General features: G+C 48.1%; 1 protein-coding gene across 1 annotated transcript in view; it reads right to left on the bottom strand.

Annotated features, from left to right (window-relative positions):
• The window catches only part of LOC135369440 (RYamide receptor-like), a 46,203-nt gene that overhangs the window by 3,854 nt on the left and 24,105 nt on the right, over window positions 1-18,244 (bottom strand). The window contains exons 2-5 of the mRNA XM_064603029.1: window positions 17,715-17,907; window positions 17,460-17,615; window positions 9,437-9,658; window positions 9,237-9,372 (exon numbers count right to left, since the gene is read on the bottom strand). Of these exons, the coding sequence (XP_064459099.1) occupies window positions 9,262-9,372; window positions 9,437-9,658; window positions 17,460-17,615; window positions 17,715-17,907 (682 nt within the window). The 3' untranslated portion in view covers window positions 9,237-9,261. The remainder of the gene's footprint in view (window positions 1-9,236; window positions 9,373-9,436; window positions 9,659-17,459; window positions 17,616-17,714; window positions 17,908-18,244) is intronic.

The following is an 18,244-nucleotide window of genomic DNA, read 5'->3' as shown; positions in this document are numbered from 1 at the left end:
CGAATGATATCGTTATCTGCCCTGATTTGTTGAAAACGGTAGGCGTACGCCTTTTTTGTGACAATTATGAACAGCATAAGTGTCACAAAAAAGGCGGACGCCTCCCGTTTTCAACAAATCAGGTCAGATAACGATATCATTCGAGATTATGGTAGGCTAGCAGCGTGCTATGCGGTGAAGTTCATTTTTAAGAGTGTAGTTCTGGAATGTTCGACAGGAGAAGGAAGGGAGAGCGTATTTTTGTATTATAAGAGGGGATGCTTCACAAATAAAAGTCTTTGGCTGGCGCTACAGTGCTGTGTGTGTCTCGTCCTTTGTCCCTTTCTTTGTCCCCTGGTACTGGGGTTTCTTGTCGCTTTTAGTATCGCCATAGCGACGGTGAATGACCCACCACATCATCATCCCATTTGCGTGTTTGTGTGTGTGTTTGGCCCTGCGGTACTTGTCCATAAAGTTGGCAGAGAAGTGTGCCCAGGACGCTGGACGGAAGGGAAAAGATAACAGAACTGAGCAGAACTGAGTATGGTCCGTAGATGGGTAGAAATCCAGCGAACCGGTAGAGATGTAGGAAGGGAGTTGCCTCAGGACAGAAGCCGCCTCGGCACCTTGGCGGCTTCTGTCCTGAGGCAACTCCCTTCCTGAGTATGGTCCGGATCGATGATAATATATTCCACGTATTCCGCGGATAACCTATCCATGCCGCTGTCTCTTCTCCACCGTGCACGAAGTGTTGTAGGAACGTCAGAAGAGGTGCACCACTTTCGTAAACTTGACGTTGGTGATGATGATGGTAGTAGTAGAGAGAGAGAGAGAGAGAGAGAGAGAGAAAAAACAAGGAGATGTGAGCCCGCTCGCCGCGGGACAAGCTAGTCCAGGTCCAGTAGAGAAAAAATAAAAAAATAAAAACGTCTCAAAAGACGAGAGCTCTGATATGCTCTTAACGATGATGATGAGCGAGCGCTGTGCACCCTCACGATGAATCGCAGGCTGTGTTTCGTGAGCTCGTGCTGTACTGACGCGGCACTTTTTCCAATCGAATGGACGAGTGTAGTGCAAAGGCTTGCACCTCTGCTGGATCGAATGCAGGGACTTAGACGGTGGTGGTGGTGTGACTGCTTGCCATGGTCGGCCACGCTCAGGCGGGCAATGGCACGACTGGCAGCAGGGGGAGTCGTGCGTCCTGCACTGTTAAAACATAACTTCACCGCATAGCAGGCGCCTAGCCAACCATCATTGTGCGCCCTGATTTGTTGAAAATGGGAGAAGGCGCCCATCTGGAACACATTGTGCGTGTACCAGATAGGCACCTCCTCCTGTTTTGAACAAATCAGGACACAGAAACGTCATTCTGAACTACGAGCGTGCTATGTGGTGAAGTTCTGTTTTAACAGCGTACCAGCTAGCATCGTCAGCACACCTTAGCTGCAGCCCATCTTTAACGGTTCAGGCCGACACTGACACGCACATGGCCGTTAAACAGCTAGTTGAAGTGCGTCATCCTGGTATACAGGACATCATGCAAAATCATCGACCCTCTCTTCCCACGAAAGACCTCCCACCGAGACATTCAGACAATGCTCCGTCGGTTGCGCAATGCTCCGTCGGTTGCAACGGGATCTGCGTTCACGAACTCGCAACTGTTCAAGATCGGCACCAGGGAGGATTCCAGTTGCGGTCACTGTCATCAGCCGGAAACTATCGAACATATCCTGACAGAATGCCGCGTATACCATACTATGCGGGAAACTCACCTCTTCCGCTCCAGGCGTACTGACGGATGTCCTCTTCCTCGAAGGTTCTTATGCAGAACGACTTACAAAAACTCGCAACGTTGTGCGTTTTCTTCAAGAAACGGGCCTCGCGGAAAGACCACTCTAGTGCACCTCACATTTACAGTGCACCTCCGTCCCATCAGTATCGTTCATCTTGCCTATGCCTAATTGTTGAAATCGTCAACGCCTCTTCTACCCCATTTTTCTTTTTGCTACAGTAGTGACGATGCCCACGTGAGTGCGGCCAACAACGGCAAGCTACTTCGACTCGACCCCCCCCCCCCCCGCCCCCTATTTTAAAATTGTGGGCCGCCTTCACAGGAAACAGGGTACCGACATTTCCCTTGAAGCGCTTCTGATTTGAATAGAGATAGAGGGGCGTACGCCTTTTTGTAGCAATTACCACGTATTCAAATTGCTACAAAAAGGCGTACGCCCCCCCCCCCCCGCTCTTCGAATCGCAAACTCCATTGGTAACGGTACAAGCGATAACCCTATCATTCGTGGCAACGGCTGGCGGACAACGTGCTATGGGGTGAAGTTCTGTTGTGAGAGTGTAGTTCACAAAATGCAGCCCGATCGAAGACAGCTCTTGTTCTCCCCTCACTTAACATGGCGGCCGCCAGCAGGTGACTGCGCATGCGCAAACGCGCACTCGGAAACCGTCCATTACGCCCTTGAAGCGGTTGTTGTTGATGCGTCCTGCACAACAAGCATGTCTCGCTATCGCCTGTACATTTTAAGTGGCAGAATTCGAACGAAGTCAAGGCGATAAGTGCTGGGAAGCGCAGATTGCGTAGATAGGGGCGACTGGACGTTCGCGTGCTCTGGCTGCGTCGTTCTGCCGCTGTGCCTAACTGGAACCGTCCGAAGATGCACCGCTAACAGACTGTTTCTGCACTTCGCAAACCGGTATTCTGTTCGGTGCATTCGGTTCTGTGCGTTCCCTATCTCATCTGGGCCCCGATCTTCAACTTCGACATCCGAGATCATTTGAAGATTCTTCATATCATTCGAGATGATTGTTGGCTAGGAGCGTGCTACGCGGTGAAGTTCATTTCTAAGAGTCTAGCTGTTATCCATAACTTATTCTTTGTACACATGACTGTCTACCAGAGTAACATTTGCTTTCCTAACGTTGGGATGACTGTGGCCTTGGGGCAATTCGTCCACAGTTGAGCTCTACATTCGTGCATCCTTTGTCTTTCTTCTACTGAATGGGCGCACAAAGAAGCTCGGCTCGAGGTAAATATGACGCGCTCGCAGCGAACGTTTGTTGATTCAACCATTTCCGGGAAAGAGGCGGGTACGTTTGTGTGCGACGGTCCTGTTGACTTGGACATTCCCATTGGCCTTTATGTACTCCATACACCAGAGGAAGATCCTACTGGCAACAGGGGAGGTAACCGGGCATCCGCAGAGCGACTTTATCGGACGAGATGTCGGCCGAGGAAAGTGCGCATGCGCCAAGAAGTTATCGCGGAAGAAATGCCCAGAAACGATGGTACGTGTGTAAGAAAAACGCGCACGAGGGCGCTCAAAGCACAGGGGTGGCATCCAATGTATTGCATTTTGAAGATCGGGAGATGAAGATCTCAACACGTAACAATGAGAATATTTGTGGCAACTGCAACAGAAACTGATACAGTGCTGGAAGTTCCGCCTTGATACGCATTCAGTCATATTATTATGAATGATTATCACTATTATTATGACGGCTTTATAAACATGTACCAGCCAGGAACTCCAAACACTTCCATGGAACTTTAATTTGCACCGAACTCGTATTTTACTTTCTTCCACGTTGCGAAGCTGCACCAACACCACCTTGATACACAAGGCCTGCTTATTGCCTCCTCTCCCTCGTTCACGGCGTCGATATATAAAGTCAGAATTCGTCTGCTACCACGATTTGCCGTTCTGCGAAACTCGCTAATGATTGCAGCTAACTTCGAAAATTTAACCTGTAGACAAAGTACAACACGCTTTCCAGGAAACCAGTCTTGAAACAATATGGGACCATGTTGTGTTTTATTGCTTTATTTTGTTTTCTCATTTAGTACAGGCGACGTTTACTAGTCGCAGACGACAGTTGCTGCCCATGAAGCTGACGGTAACTCGTCTGCACGGTTCGCCCGCTGAAAGCACGTTCCAGATTGGCTAGAGTCGTTGAAAACGCTATCCTAATTGGCTGACTTTTAGTTGTTACGGCACGTCGACGAGTAAGCAGGTTTTCCGTATCCAGGTGGTGTTGGCTGTACCCGCGTAAGATGATCTCGACTTTTTCCAGGAACCTGGAAGTTTCTGGCGATGGGAGTAGTAACATAGGAACACTATTCGTAACTATTAAAAACACCCTTTAAAACGAATGTCGGCCACGAATACCAAACAGTCAATTAATCGTCGTCGAAATTTTGAATGTTCTCAGGGTCTTCGTGCCCTGTACCCCGGACGTAGTGAGGGTAACCTGCGAAACAGGGATTTCAACATTTCAGAATGGATCTCGAGATAATTTTGTTTGTCAGATTTCACTTTGTTGTCATCTCGTTGAGATCCCAAGGGACGGAGCAGCCAATCTCTGATAGGTGACAAAAGTTGTCGCAATTCAATCTCGGTTTCGTTTTCATGTGTGTAACATTTCAAAAGATAGAAACGTTGAAGCTACTGTATTTATTATGATACAAGATTTCATGCCTATTTCAATAATAACCGATTTCAATAAGCTCAACTGAATATCCATACAACCCGGCCCAACGTTGCTCCACATGATGATCACTTTGAACATATCACCGCAACCGAGAAGATTTTGGAAAGTGGGCTCACAACAGTGGCCTTGAAAGCAGCGTATTGAAGAACCGACGACGTCGACGGAGGTTACGCAATGTGCTCTGGAAAGCGTGCTCTACCACATGCCAAAGCTTAGTGAGGAGGAGCCGACTTTACAAAAAAGTGGGTCATCGACTGCGTTGTGCTTTCCGTGCGAGTCACTGAATAGCTTAAGAGTATTGCAACTGGTGTACACCTGCAAGTTCTACGCCAGGGGGCGCCGTGTGGGAAAGCCATATTGGCTCCGTTAAGTTCGTCTGCTATGTTAATGAGGGATCCCGTCTGTAGACGTTCGTTCTTTCTTCTTTATTCGACCACGCTTTTGCGTCTTCCTTGACGACAATGAATCAAGGCCCTCTAAACGAAATCGCACGTGCTGTTACGGTCAACGCGCTGCAATTCACGATGTGAAACAAGTTTGCCGCAGCATACACTCATAGAAATTAACTTCACCGCATAGCACGCTCCTAGCCAACCATCATCTCGAATGATATCGTTATCTGCCCTGATTTGTTGAAAACGGGAGGCGTACGTCTTATTATGTACCGCTTATGCAGTACATAATTGGTACAAAAATAGCGTACGCCTCTTGTTTTCAACAAATCAGGGGCGAGAACGATGTCACTAGGGATGATTGTTGGCTAGGAGCGTGTCATGCGGTGAGGTTCATTTTTGAGAGTGTGGGGTTCCACTGGCGTGTCAACAAAATGCAGTCGAGTTGCAGATTTTATCCAATGGGAGAGCGGCGCTTTCAATGTTGCCAGACGGCTGTCGGCATAGTGCCGGGGAAAAGGAATGCAATACTTTGAGCAAAGCTGTTCAATGACCCTAGATGAGGCCGTGGATGGAGCTCTCTTTTTAGAGTTACTCTTTAGAGCCCCTTTAGAGTGAGAGCACATTTGTTAGCGCGATCTGCCTTGGTGGACAGTGTTTTGGAATACGGTCGAACGGTCGCGGGGCAGTATTGCAGGTACCAAAATGAAAGTAGGGGAGTCCAGTTGCCGTGGAACACACAAATACGATCGTTGACCGCAAGGGGGACTACAGCAGAACAGTCTGTTTTTTTTTTTTTTTTCAAACTCATCCCTTCGAAACGATTGTTGTTGCAGCTGTCACATGCACCATGCTGTGGAAACAGTAACGGAGCTAGAAAAACTATTCCGGAAGGGGTTCCCCTACAGCCTTAAATGCAGGAGGAGGACTTCACCCTGATTCCCTTCTCTGAAATGCACTATCAAAGGTACAATTTCGAAAGGTTCGAGTCCCCCCTCCCGGCCACACACACACTGAATGGAAACGTTCAAAGTCAAGACGATAAGCGCCGAAAAGCCCAAGTTATCGTCGTATTATGTGTACAAGCTGTGTGTCTCTGCCTCATCGGCAGTTCAGTATCCGTAGCAAGGGCACATTAGATGAATAAATAAATAAATAAAAACAAATACTCACGCTAAACTGGCGGCCCTTATCATCAAGCTCGACTTAGTCCATTGTCCATTACCCCAATTCAGACCAACAGCAACCGTTTGCAAGATGCACAATTAAAAATTTTACAGAATGACCAACTTTACTGTATTCTTACATCACAAACCCGTATGCCTCTCGACCTCGCTCCACTAATCTCCACACTACCCACTTCCCACGCCTATCTGGCTGTTCCACGGCACCAGCACACGCTGACCACGGCCCTTCCAAGTCTTTTGCCTCCGCCGTCAAGCAAGTGCCACATGTCGCGCGCATCGCGGCCCAGGCAAGTGGACAGCGCACACCTGACCCTAAAATTCAGGAGCCCTGTCTGTTGGAGGGACAAAGCACTACATCTAGCACTGTAGTCTTCGCCGCCTTACGTGCCATTGTCCAGCAGCTTCCAACGGCAGCAGACATACCTGCAGTTCAAGCTATACTTGCACTGGAACCTGTCCTCCGTACTGGCTCCTTCCTTACGCCCGACGATGAATAATGGTCGGCCTCGCGCCTCAATGGTTCATTATCAATCAACCACGATCTTCCAGTGGAATTCACGCAGCCTGCAATCGAAGTTGTCTGACTTCCGTCAGTTTTGTGTAGCGCCACAAATTCCCTGTGTTGTGTATCTCGGAAAGCGGCATTAAGGATGACTTTCGTCTCTCGAATTACTACATGGCCTTTGTCTCGGAGCCCCGTGGACAGACCAGCCGTGCTGCGCTCTTTATCCGTGCCGACCTCCCGGTGATCCAGCGCGACCTGCGAACAGTTGGGATCGGTGACTACGTCTGCTGCTCGGTTCGTGTGGGCTCACTTGACGTCACCATAGCCTCACTATATATCCCACCATCGGTCAGATACAACGTGGATTAGCTGGGCTTCATTGTAGCTGGCCTCCCCTCGCCTTTCGTGCTCTGCGGGGACTTTAATGCCCACAATGAAGTCTGGGGAAGCATGCGTACTGACTTCGCTTACACTTTCGGCTTGCCATTTAGCTATTCGCCGCCGGTGTGCAGCCCGTGCCCAAGCATTTAGATCTCAGGCCGCCGCCTACAACAGTTACGTGCAGTCCATCGACCCCTCGGTTACCTTTTTCATTGCGTGTCGCTGAGGGGCGCCGGAACAGGGGGAGCAGGGGGAGCGACGGCTCCCCCACATTTACGAATGGGGGAGCACGGCTCCCCCAGTGTCAGCCCAGCGTCGTATTCTTCTACGGTGTAACGGAAAGGCCCGTGCATGTGTTCTTTCGGCAGCCATAAATTTAGAGAGCAATAAACAGAGAGCCTACCACTGTCACTGTGCGGAGACCGTTTGAGAAGAGCTACATACCAAAGGTGTCAGGTTCACAGGGTTCTGGAGTTGACCATGGCAAGGTTTGTGGTACGAAGTGCACTGTCGAGGTTTCGAAGTGCAATAAATCAGTCCGAAAGTCTGTACCGGTAGGCGCGAGCATTACCAGACTCATCCACGGTGAGTGGGTTTTTTTTTTTGGGGGGGGGGGGGGGGGGAGGCGCAAACGGGAATCGCGAAAGACACGCAAGACACAAGACATCTGGGGGAAATAAGGATACAAAGATACCGCCCGGTTGAAGGTTGTTACAGGGGCGGTTTGCCAGGTGCAGCCACAGATTTCAGTCGGTTGTGGCCAGGGTGCCCACTTCGAGCTGGCGTGTGAGACCTGTAGTACGACAGTAAGTGCGATTGACTGAGACGAAACGTCGCACCGGTGTTGTGTTCACGTGTCGGATTCCAACGGCAACGTCGCGGGAGCGCCATCAAGTTGTCGCCTGCAGCAGCGTTACATGATTATCAAACTCCATAGACATCGGAGAAGGCCACACCTCTGGTAAGAGATATGTATCGCAGCTTGTTTGTTGTCTTCATATTATGTATATGTTCACTTGTCACAGTAAAATATTCTAGCGGTTAAGCGGATTGCTGGCTCCTCCCTTTCCACCGTACTGATGTCCAAAACTACCCGCTGTTGTCATTTACCCGGCTTTTCCTATTGAGTCGCTTTGGACTGATAACGGCAGCGTGACACCCAGTCAAAGAGCTGGGTGTCAAAGGGACACATTCTTGCTGAGCTCCAGACCGCCCCAGGAAATGGTGGTTTCTTCGCAGAAGGCTTGCGGATCGGACGATATTCGCTTCCAGTCGCGGCACGCGTACATGCCGTAAAAAAAAAGCCGGACGCACTGAACGCATACCAACTAGCCCACCACCAAGCGTTATTTCATTACAATACTTCTGCAATGCTATTTTAGGTCTACTGTACAAATATGCAGATGTCGTTTGCCTGGAGCACGTTTACAGTTTGTGTAGCAACCCTGTACAACGCCAGCATGAGCCCTCAAGGAAAATAAGTGATGATGATGATGATGATGATGTTTATGGTAGCACTTTTTTTCGCTCCCCCACTGGAAAAATAGTTCCGACGCCACTGGCTGCAGTCGTCAGGAGGAATCACTGCTGTACCGCCTCCGTTTCAACGTTGCCCGCACCCCATTGCTTCTTTACAAAATGGGCCAATCCAGCTCCCCCTTGTGTTCCAGCTGTGGCGAGGTGGCCGACATTCCTCATTGTCTTCTGCACTGCCAGCAGCACATTCCCCAACGGTAAGCCCTCCATCGCCGTCTAATACAGCTGGGCTGCAACACATTGTCCATGGCCACCCTCGTTGGTCCCGTCCCTCGGCCTACTCAGTGGGCCGTCACCACAGCCCTGCTCCGCTTGTTGAAAGACTCGGGCCTTGCGTCTGCCCTCTGACTGGGCATTCTTGAGACTTTCTTTCGTGCCTGTACTGCACTGCACTGCGTGCCTGTTTTTCTTTCATTTTCTCCTTTCCTTTCTTTTTGTTTTGTTTATTTTCAGTTTCCTTCTTTTTCTTTCTTTCTGTTCATTTTTCAGTTTCTTTCTCGGAATAGCAAGCTGGCAATAGCCTGGCTGACATTCCCTCTTTTTCCTTTTTTTTCCACTCTATTAAACATATCCCTCCCCCACCGTATGCTTTAGGGATACGTCGTCGAAATATAGTAGAAAGAGTACCAGAAAGTGCAAGAGTAATCTGTATTGTTCCACCACATACATTTACGAGTGCGTCTGAGTGGCCCTAACGTACACCATGAAAGCGGTGTGCAGGCGCGGTGATAGAAAGAAAGAAAGAAAATATCTTACCTAAGGAATGATCCTTTCTTGAATGCTACTCTTCAACAGAACACTCCGGTTTCCCAAACTTTGCTTTTCGCTGCTGTGATCTTGCCCATTCGAACCGCGTGCAGCTGCGTTTTATGATCAGCTGCATTACGTCCGCCTGCGCAACGAATGAGATTTTCAGCTCCAGTTACGGCCGCAAATCCCAAGCACGATGTCCTTACCCTGAAGTTGTCGCTCATGAAGCAGTAGATGACTGGATTGACGAAGCTGTTGGCTGTTGATAACCAGTGGCAGCTGAAGAAGGTAGCTATGTACACGTACTCGCCGGCTTCGGAACTTGGCGCGATTGCATCACGATCGAAGTAGAGGAAAACATTGAGGAGCTGAATGGGCAGCCAGCAGAGCGCAAACATGACAACCACCGTTACAAGCATCTTTATCACCTGGAACAGTAACAGAAGTAGAGTAAGAGCAGCCAAGGTCGTGCTGAAGACTGGGAGGTTGTGGGTTCGAATCCTACCACCCGAGGTGCTGTCTGATGTTTTCCCTGGGTTTTCCGAAGACTTTCCAAACAAATGTCGGCACAGTTTCGCCTGAAGTCGGCCCAGGACGCACACTAACCCCCACTGTCCCCCACTCCTTCCTGCTGACCTCACTCCACCTGTCCACACCTGTACGCCACTTATAGCCACAGTCGCTGCGCGGCGGTAACACGGAATAAAAAAAAAGAATAATGACAGTTGAAGAAAAGGCACTAGCAGTGGGATTCGAACCCACACTCTCTGATTGCCGGTAAGGGATGTTACCGATGTCACCATGCTAACTACCCCCCCCTTCAAGCCACGCTAGGAAACACAGGGGACACGAGCTCATCCTCAACACATTCAGTCTCACATTCACACAGACGAACACACTATTGGCGGGCGGCGCCTTGCTCGTGCAACGTTGAAGTGGATGAGGCAATTAAACACACGTTGAGCATCACGTTACGTTGACGAGAAGGTAGTTGACATGGTGTAATTGTAAATAATGACGTAGCAAGTGTCACAAAAAGGCGTACGCCTACCGCTTTCAACAAATCGGGGGAGAAGAACGATCTCATTCGATATGATTGTTGGCTAGGAGCTTGCTGTGCGGTGAAGCTCTGTTTTTAGAGTGCAGACACTCTTGTTTTCTGTGTTCCCACAGGATGGTACCGTTAACGGTACATTTACACGGTACACGGTACAATCATTACCGTTACCGGTAATGATTTGTGAGAAGCGCGGGGCGTACGCCTTTTCTTGTGACAATTAACGTAACTGCATAAATGTCACGAAAATGCGTACGCCGTCCCGCTTTGAACAAATCAGGGGAGAGGAGAGGACGATGCATTCGGGACGATGGCTGGCTAAGAGCTTGTTATGTGGAGAAGAGAGAGAGAAAAGAAAGCTGTCTAGCAGCTTGAATGCGTGTAAATGAATGTATTGTGCGTGAAGGAGGGAGAAGAAATGGTGACGAAAAAGAGCAACAATAGTATTCCCAAGAAATGATCGACAAACTTCCTTGACTCCGGTGAGGTACGTGTACAGGTACGAAAGGGGTTTTCCGATAAATCCTGTCTCAGAAGCGAGAGTGCGAAGGAAGGTGTAGCGGAAGTACGTCGGAAGAGAAGGAAGGGCAACGCTCTACCCTTGCAAACCTGTCAAATCGACCGGGTGAAACATGCACTCTGTTTTAAGAGTGCATGTCGGCAGGCATACGGATCGGCAATAATAACGGCAACAACTTTATTTTCGCTACAGCTGCAACTTTGGCTACAGAAAGCTACACAACGAACCAGCAGTAGAAACTGAAACACCCAATCCAGAAGCAACTATAATCCAGGAGGGACCCTTACCGCCGAGAGAGCATTCCAGCTCCCAGCTCCATGAGCCCAGTTTCTCTTACTCTCTTACCGCCGTGTTCCCGCTGCACATGCTGGTGTTTACTATTTACTTTGAGCAAAATCTTTTGGGCCGAACACCCATAAGCTCACTTTTGTGCTGGCTCGAAACTAGACCAAAGTATGTGTGTTTACAGCCCTGCGACAACGCCAGAAAAAAAAGAAAGGGAGCTGCCAGCGTAGGCTTTCGGTAGTTTTTAATGGGATTTCTTTGTTAGCGCTGGTATGAGTGGCACTCCGTCAGCAGAAAGAGGACATTTCAGCTCAACGCCCCCACAGTATCGACGTTTGGCGCTATTGACGTAGGACGCTTTTGTCTACACTCTTAAAAATGAACTTCACCGCATAGCACGCTCCTATAGCCAACGATAATCTCGAATGGTATCGTTATCTGCTCTGATTTGTTGAAAACGGGAGGCGTACGCCTTTTTCGTGACACCTCTGCTGTTCATAATTGTCACAAAAAAGGCGTACGCCTCTATTTTAAGCAAATCAGGGTAGATAACTATATCATTCGAAATGATGGTTGGCTAGGAGCGTGCTATGCGGTGAAGTTCATTTTCTGCTATCGTAAGAAGGTCACAAACGTCCCTCGGCCGCCTGGCCAGCGAATATACGCTACTAGCGCCCTGGCCCACAGTGAGCGATCGCCTCAACTTCCTGCTGTGTTACCTTCGGTGCCATGGCGGGAGTTCGTACAGGATATGACGCTCTACACGCTTATGACGCTCTGTGACGCTTATGCTGTTCATAATTGTCACAAAAAAGGCGTACGCCTCCCGCTTTGAACAAATTAGGGCAGATAACGGTATCATTAGAGATTATGGTTGGCTAGGAGTGTGCTTTGCGGTGAAGTTCATTTCTAAGAGTGTACGCTCGGGGCATTCATAAAAAGACGGAATGTAGCCCCCTCGTCGTTAGAGTGGCGGCTGAGACGTCTACCATTCCCATACTCTAGTATTCACTGATGGCTCCATTGACGACCGTACCAAAAGTGCTACTTGTGCCTTCCACATCCCATCAGTGAACGTGGCCTGGCAGGAAAGATCATTGCGTTACCCGATATCCTCCACGAGTGATGAACTCCTGGCTCTCCTGCACGCAGCTGCTGCGGTCCAGGTGCGAGAGTTCGCCAGGGCAGTCCTACTCACAGACTGGAGAAGCCCTCTATGGGGCGCGATGAACCCCATGTGTGACAACATTCTAGCGCGAAGCATCAGAAGATCGTGCGCTCAGCATAAACAAAGCGGAGGCGATATCGTCTTCCAATGGATCCCGTCCCACGTCGGTGTCGGCGGCAACGAAAGGGCAGACAAGCTGGCGTCCTCGGCTCACCTATAGGCTGCAGCAATATTTTGCCAACTGCAGATGACACCGACAGGCAAATGGCCGTTCAGCAGCTTGTTGAACTGCGCCACCCTAGGATACGGGACATAATGCACCATCATCACCCCCTTCTTCCCATGAAAAAACTTCCTCGAAGCATAGAGACCATGCTCCATAGGCTCCGCACTGGGTCTGCGTTCACCAACTCTCAACTATTCAAGATCGGCTCTAGGGGTGACGCCTGTGGCCACTGCCAACAACCTGAAACAATGGAGCACATCCTGCGAGACTGCCGAGCGTACCATTCTGCACGCGAAGCCCATCTCCCTCACTCCACCTCGGGCACGCTAGCGGACATCCTCTGCCCCGGTGGTTCTTCTGCCGAACGTTCCGCTAAAGCAAGAAGCTCTAAAGCTACTAAAGCCACTAGCCAAAGCTCTAAAGCCACTAAAGCAAGTAAGCTCTTTCTGCAGAAGGCAGGTCTTGCTCAACGACCCATCTAGTACTTTGCCCTCCCCGACTAACACATGCACCCTCTACGCACCTCCACCCTTCATCCTCTATCGTCCACCCGTCCGTCCTTCTTTCTTCCGTCTTCTTCTTGTTCTTTTTTTTCTTTTTTTTGCTATAGGTATAGTCGTGAAGACGCCCACTACTGTGTGGCCAACAACGGCGAGCCGATCCTGCCATTACCCCCCCCCCCCCCCATTTTTCTAAGAATGTACGTTTTCCTTGTCTATAGCAAATTTGGAAAAGTGAAAACACATTTCTCAGAAGAGGCCAGTGTAAAGGTGCTTGTCGTCAACTGGTAGTTGTCTCTATGCTGTCGCCAGAAGTTGCAACGAGGCAGCCTTGCTTCCTTCACCTTTTAAGTTACAGGGTGCTTGATCCAGAGTCTTAAATTCGATCTCTTCTTATACCATTGGAATTCCGAATCGGATGTAAAATTGTATATTCGAACAACAACAACAACAACAACTAAATCATGACTATGGCCTGGGGTGATTCACCGCTTGAGAGCAGTACACTACCCCATTACACGAGAAGCATGAGATGTGAAATATGAAAATGAAGTTATGTGCAAGTACAACTCTTGAACTCCCATCCTCTGGTTGCGCAACGCTACGTCACACAAAAGGAAGAAGCACATGAAAGAAGCGCCAATGTATATTCTAACCTCGCATCGAATTGATTTTTCTTCCAAACGGAATATATTCGAATGACTCCGAGGATGCGCTCGTAAGCCCCAGTACGCCAGGAAAGAGGTTATATATATATATAATGCGAGTGCTGCTTTATACCGAGATGAACATATACAGAACAGGACAGGTATACGTGCTGTATGCTTTCTCCGGGCTCATAAATATTCGCTCCGGTTTTAAAATTACCGTTCGCACAGCCATACGTAAAAGTGAGCACGAAACACCGAACCGTGGCGTTGACCACAAAACAGTCACCAATTACAAGCTCCACTTGTTTCTCATTGCACGACCAGGCTAACTGCCTCCTGACCGCACCCTTTCTTTCCAAACACCCCAATTCTGCGTAATGTAACATCGATGACTTTCCAAGAATGATGTTTTTTAATTAACATAATGTACAGGACGAGAACACACGCGATACTGCCTGCGTATTCCGCACACGCATGCTCTTAACGGATCGATACTTGGGACTGTCACAATGCACTTCAGAGTAAAGAAATTTAGCGTTCCATTGGATCGGTAACGAATGAGAACCGCCATAAAGGTACAGGTGAAAAGACATACACAGCATTAAAAAAAAAAGCGGAAAAAAAGAAGGGAAATAAAGAAAATAGAAGTGCGGAAATTAGTCTTTCTTCACTAACTCTGCGATGTAATGTGGGAACGACGAAATGAGTCTCTTTCGTCGCCGGCATCTCGCTTTGAAAAGGGAAGGCGACGCACAGGACATTATAATTTCATTCGCTATTTTTGTGCCAGTACATTTCCGCGTAATTCTATTTGAACGACTTAAATGCGGCTTCAGGAAAGAAATTAAACTTTGCCTCATCATTCAAAACACACTCCAAAAACAGAACTTCACCGCATAGGGCGCTGTGCGCCAACCATTACCATGAATAATGAGGGGTAGATGTATATTAAGATGGAAAAAAAAAGAAAGGAAAGGTTAGCCAGGCAGAGAGCCGGCTTGCTATTCCAAAAAGAAAAAAGGGAAACGAAAAAAGCAGAAAACAAAAAGAAAGGAAAGAAAAATAGAAGGAAAGAGACGCTAGAACGTCACATGCATGAATGATAGGGTTATCGCTTGTGATTCGAGGAGAGAGGGGCGTGCGTCTTTTTGTGGAAATTTGGATATATGATAATTTCCACAAAAAGGCGTACGCCCCCTCTGTCCTCGAATCAGAAGTGACAACCCTACCATCCCTGGCAAAAGTCGGCGCACTGCGTGCTATGCAGTGAAGTTCTGCTTTTGGAGACGTTCCGCTAAAGCAAGACACCTTATTCTCTTTCTGCAGAAGGAGGGTCTTGCTCAACGACCCCTGTAACACTTTGCTCTCCCCGACGAACTCACGCACCCTCTACGCATTTCCACCCTTCATCCTCAGTCCTCCCGTCATCTTTCTTTTATTTTTTTGCTATAGTCGTGACGACGCCCACTTTTGTGTGGCCAACAACGGCGAGCCATTCCTGCCATTACACCCTCCCCCTTTTTTTTCTGCTTTTGGAGTGCACGCTCAAAAATAAAAAAAGGGAGTAATTTTAGTCCTTTTGGGGGCCAGATATTCTACCACAACCATTAATGACTTTCGGGACGAAACGCATGAAAGTTTACGCGAAGTTACTTCTTACAGTTCTGGGGAGTAAATTTCGGGTTTAGGGACTAAAATAGGGATAAATTGCTATCTAGGGAGATATAAGCCGCAATTGCTCCCCAATATATTCCCTTCGAGGTAGAGTTTACGTCTTTCCCATCGCTTGTGTCGTTCCGGCGTTACGAATAAATTAATTACATTATTATAATTCCCCAATTATCAACTACTGAATGAATTATTAAATAACCAGTTAATAAAATAAATAAATTATTTGTCACCAAAGTAAATTAAACGCCCAAAACCTCGAGGACTTCTCCAACGGAGAGAGAGCTAATCTTAACTTCTTTTTCTTCGCTGGCGTTTCAATGCTTCCTTTCCTGTTTCGTATTATGCAGCCGAAACGATTTAACGATTTAAGTTTACGTCCCCGCCCTATAGCAACGACAGAGCCGAACATGCGGGCACGTCCCTGTCGCGTAGCACGCATTAGTTGCCCTCGTATTATCCATTCGAAGCCATTCAGGACGGAACACTCCACTTGGTTTAATAGAAGCCCGACTTGGCAATCTCTGTAGCTTCTTGACCGCGGTGCAGTCTGCTGAGAAATTACTCGATTAGGGTCTCCTTTGCATCACCGAACTTCGCTCAACGTCGCCCAGTAAACGCTCGCCTTTCTTTTTAAACGTAAACCCTATGGGAGGTTATTACGAGCTGGATACAGCGAAGGAAAGCTCCGAGTCGTAAAAGCGCGACGACCATGTTTCACAATGATCTTTGGCTATATTGGACGGTCCTCTTACTCTGTGTCAATAACCCGAAGGAGGAGTTGTCTGTTGGTTGTAAGGATGAAACACAAGGACTTGAGTTTGATTGTCCATTCCGTTCCTCCCGGCGCTGTCGTCTGCGATGCAATCGTAACTCCAACATATGAGGTAAACGTCCCCGTCAAGAGCAGGGCTAGGGACGTGAACTGATGTGGTACAGGGCAGAACAGAAGCATAGGAGGGCCTGATAACAGAACACTGTAATGTCTGAAAAATGAGTTTTAGAAAAAGCTTTTTAACAAACAACAACTTTTCGATCTCAGTTGTCTCGCGACGAAAACACCCAATTATTAATTATTAATTAAACAACAACTTTATTGCGTGATGATGTGTGTGTTTTTTTTTTTGGAGTTGTATGCAACGTGGATCAATGAGATCTGCAGAAATGAAAAATAAAAGAAAGAAGTAAAATCAGTGGTGGATATTAAGCCGGATAATGCTTTATTATTAGACGGACTCCCCGTTGGCGTTATCACAAGAATATTGGCAATATTGGCGCAAACTGGGCTCGCCAATATGGGCAGCCCATATTCGTCCAATATGGAGCCTGGCTGCACTCCCCATATTGGTCCAATATGGAGCCTGGCTGCACTCCCCATATTGGTCCAATATTGGCAGCCCATATGGGTCCAATATTGGACCAATATTGGCGTGCTGCTTGAGATCCTATACCCCAGTTCATATGGAGCGATATGATTTGATGCACATGGTACACATTCGCGAATGTGGGAGGGCATGTTCATATAGAACCAGCATATAAGACCCGATGCTACACATTAAAAATGTGTGTGTTTGGGGGGGGGGGGGGGAGCGTAATGTCAAAATAGGCTTGCCGTTGCTGGCCCCACGCGAGCGAGCAACAACAACGGCAAGCGAATGAAACTTCACTGCAGCGCACTCTAACAACAACATACCTATATCTAAAGTGGTACAAAGAGGCGTGCACTTCATATTTTCAGCAAGTCATTACCAAGAGCGATATGATTTTGAGTGACTACTTGTTCTGAGCGTTCTGTTTTTAAATTACATTATTATAATTATTGCAACGATATGAACGGTATGATTTTGAGTAACAGAGCGAGTGTTTGGGCTGGTTGGTACATGTTTCAATTCAAAACAATAAAAAACTCAAAAGTGCCGGTCCTACGCAGCACTGGGGGTTCTTAATCGTTTTTAATTGATTTTGAGTGACTGTTTGTTCTGAGAGTTCTGTTTTTACAGCGTACTGTAGCAAACTCAGTATCAAGGAAACCGGCTGTCAACTGCGGAAAACTGTATTTGGTATCGCCAGTTACAGAAAGGAGTGTGCTTGCTAAGGGATGTGATAGGTAGAAAGTGGAAGGTCGCGCTTGTGCGGTCAATAGACAATGACTTACTTTCGTCTTAGCCGTTAGCTGCTGTTGATCTCGTTGCGTGTCTGCGTTACCTGGTGACGTGTGGCGCCACATTTTCGAAGCGATGGACGAGTACGTGAAGATGAGGACCAGCATCGGAGTGAGAAACGTCACCGTGAAGATGCCCGCGGTATAGACCTGCGCGGTTTCGTGAGGTATCCCAACGAGGTATCACAGTTATTTGGACATTTTCTGTATAGCTTCACGAGAGACGAAAGACAACGGGCGATAACGCACCTTTCCCGACGTCTCTTCCCAGGTTTCGTTGCAGTCGTAATACGCTCTGCCAGCCCACGTGAACTCCGTGGCCTGTCCGTACACAAACTGGACGCTCGACAGCAGCGAGGCCACGATCCAGATAGCCAAAATTACGTGCGGGCAATGGTCCCGTGTCCAACGTATGCTCAGCGGGTGCATGATGGCATAATACCTACGTCAGACAAAGAGAAGAGAGAGAGAGAAACATAAAGTTACCGTACCGTATCGTATTGTATCGTACCGTATCGTACCGTACCGTACGTAATGTTGACGGCGTAGTATAACAGCTTGGTAAACCCAGCGCAAGAAGCTACAAATGTGACGGAAATTCACTTAATATTTTCAATTTCCTAGCAAAACTGGAGGTAAACTGCTCGGGGCGACGTCTGGTGGGAAATAATCCTGAACTCGTCGAGCAACAGTAATCTTTGTGCCCCATATTCCCGACTGACTTGCTGCGTTTGATGGCTACGTAGCCGACACGTAAGCCAAGCTTCTTTCGTTTTCCC

Source organism: Ornithodoros turicata, chromosome 9 (genome assembly GCF_037126465.1).
Source record: "Ornithodoros turicata isolate Travis chromosome 9, ASM3712646v1, whole genome shotgun sequence".
Lineage (NCBI taxonomy): Eukaryota > Metazoa > Arthropoda > Arachnida > Ixodida > Argasidae > Ornithodoros > Ornithodoros turicata.
This window is presented reverse-complemented; position numbering and strand designations above follow the sequence as displayed.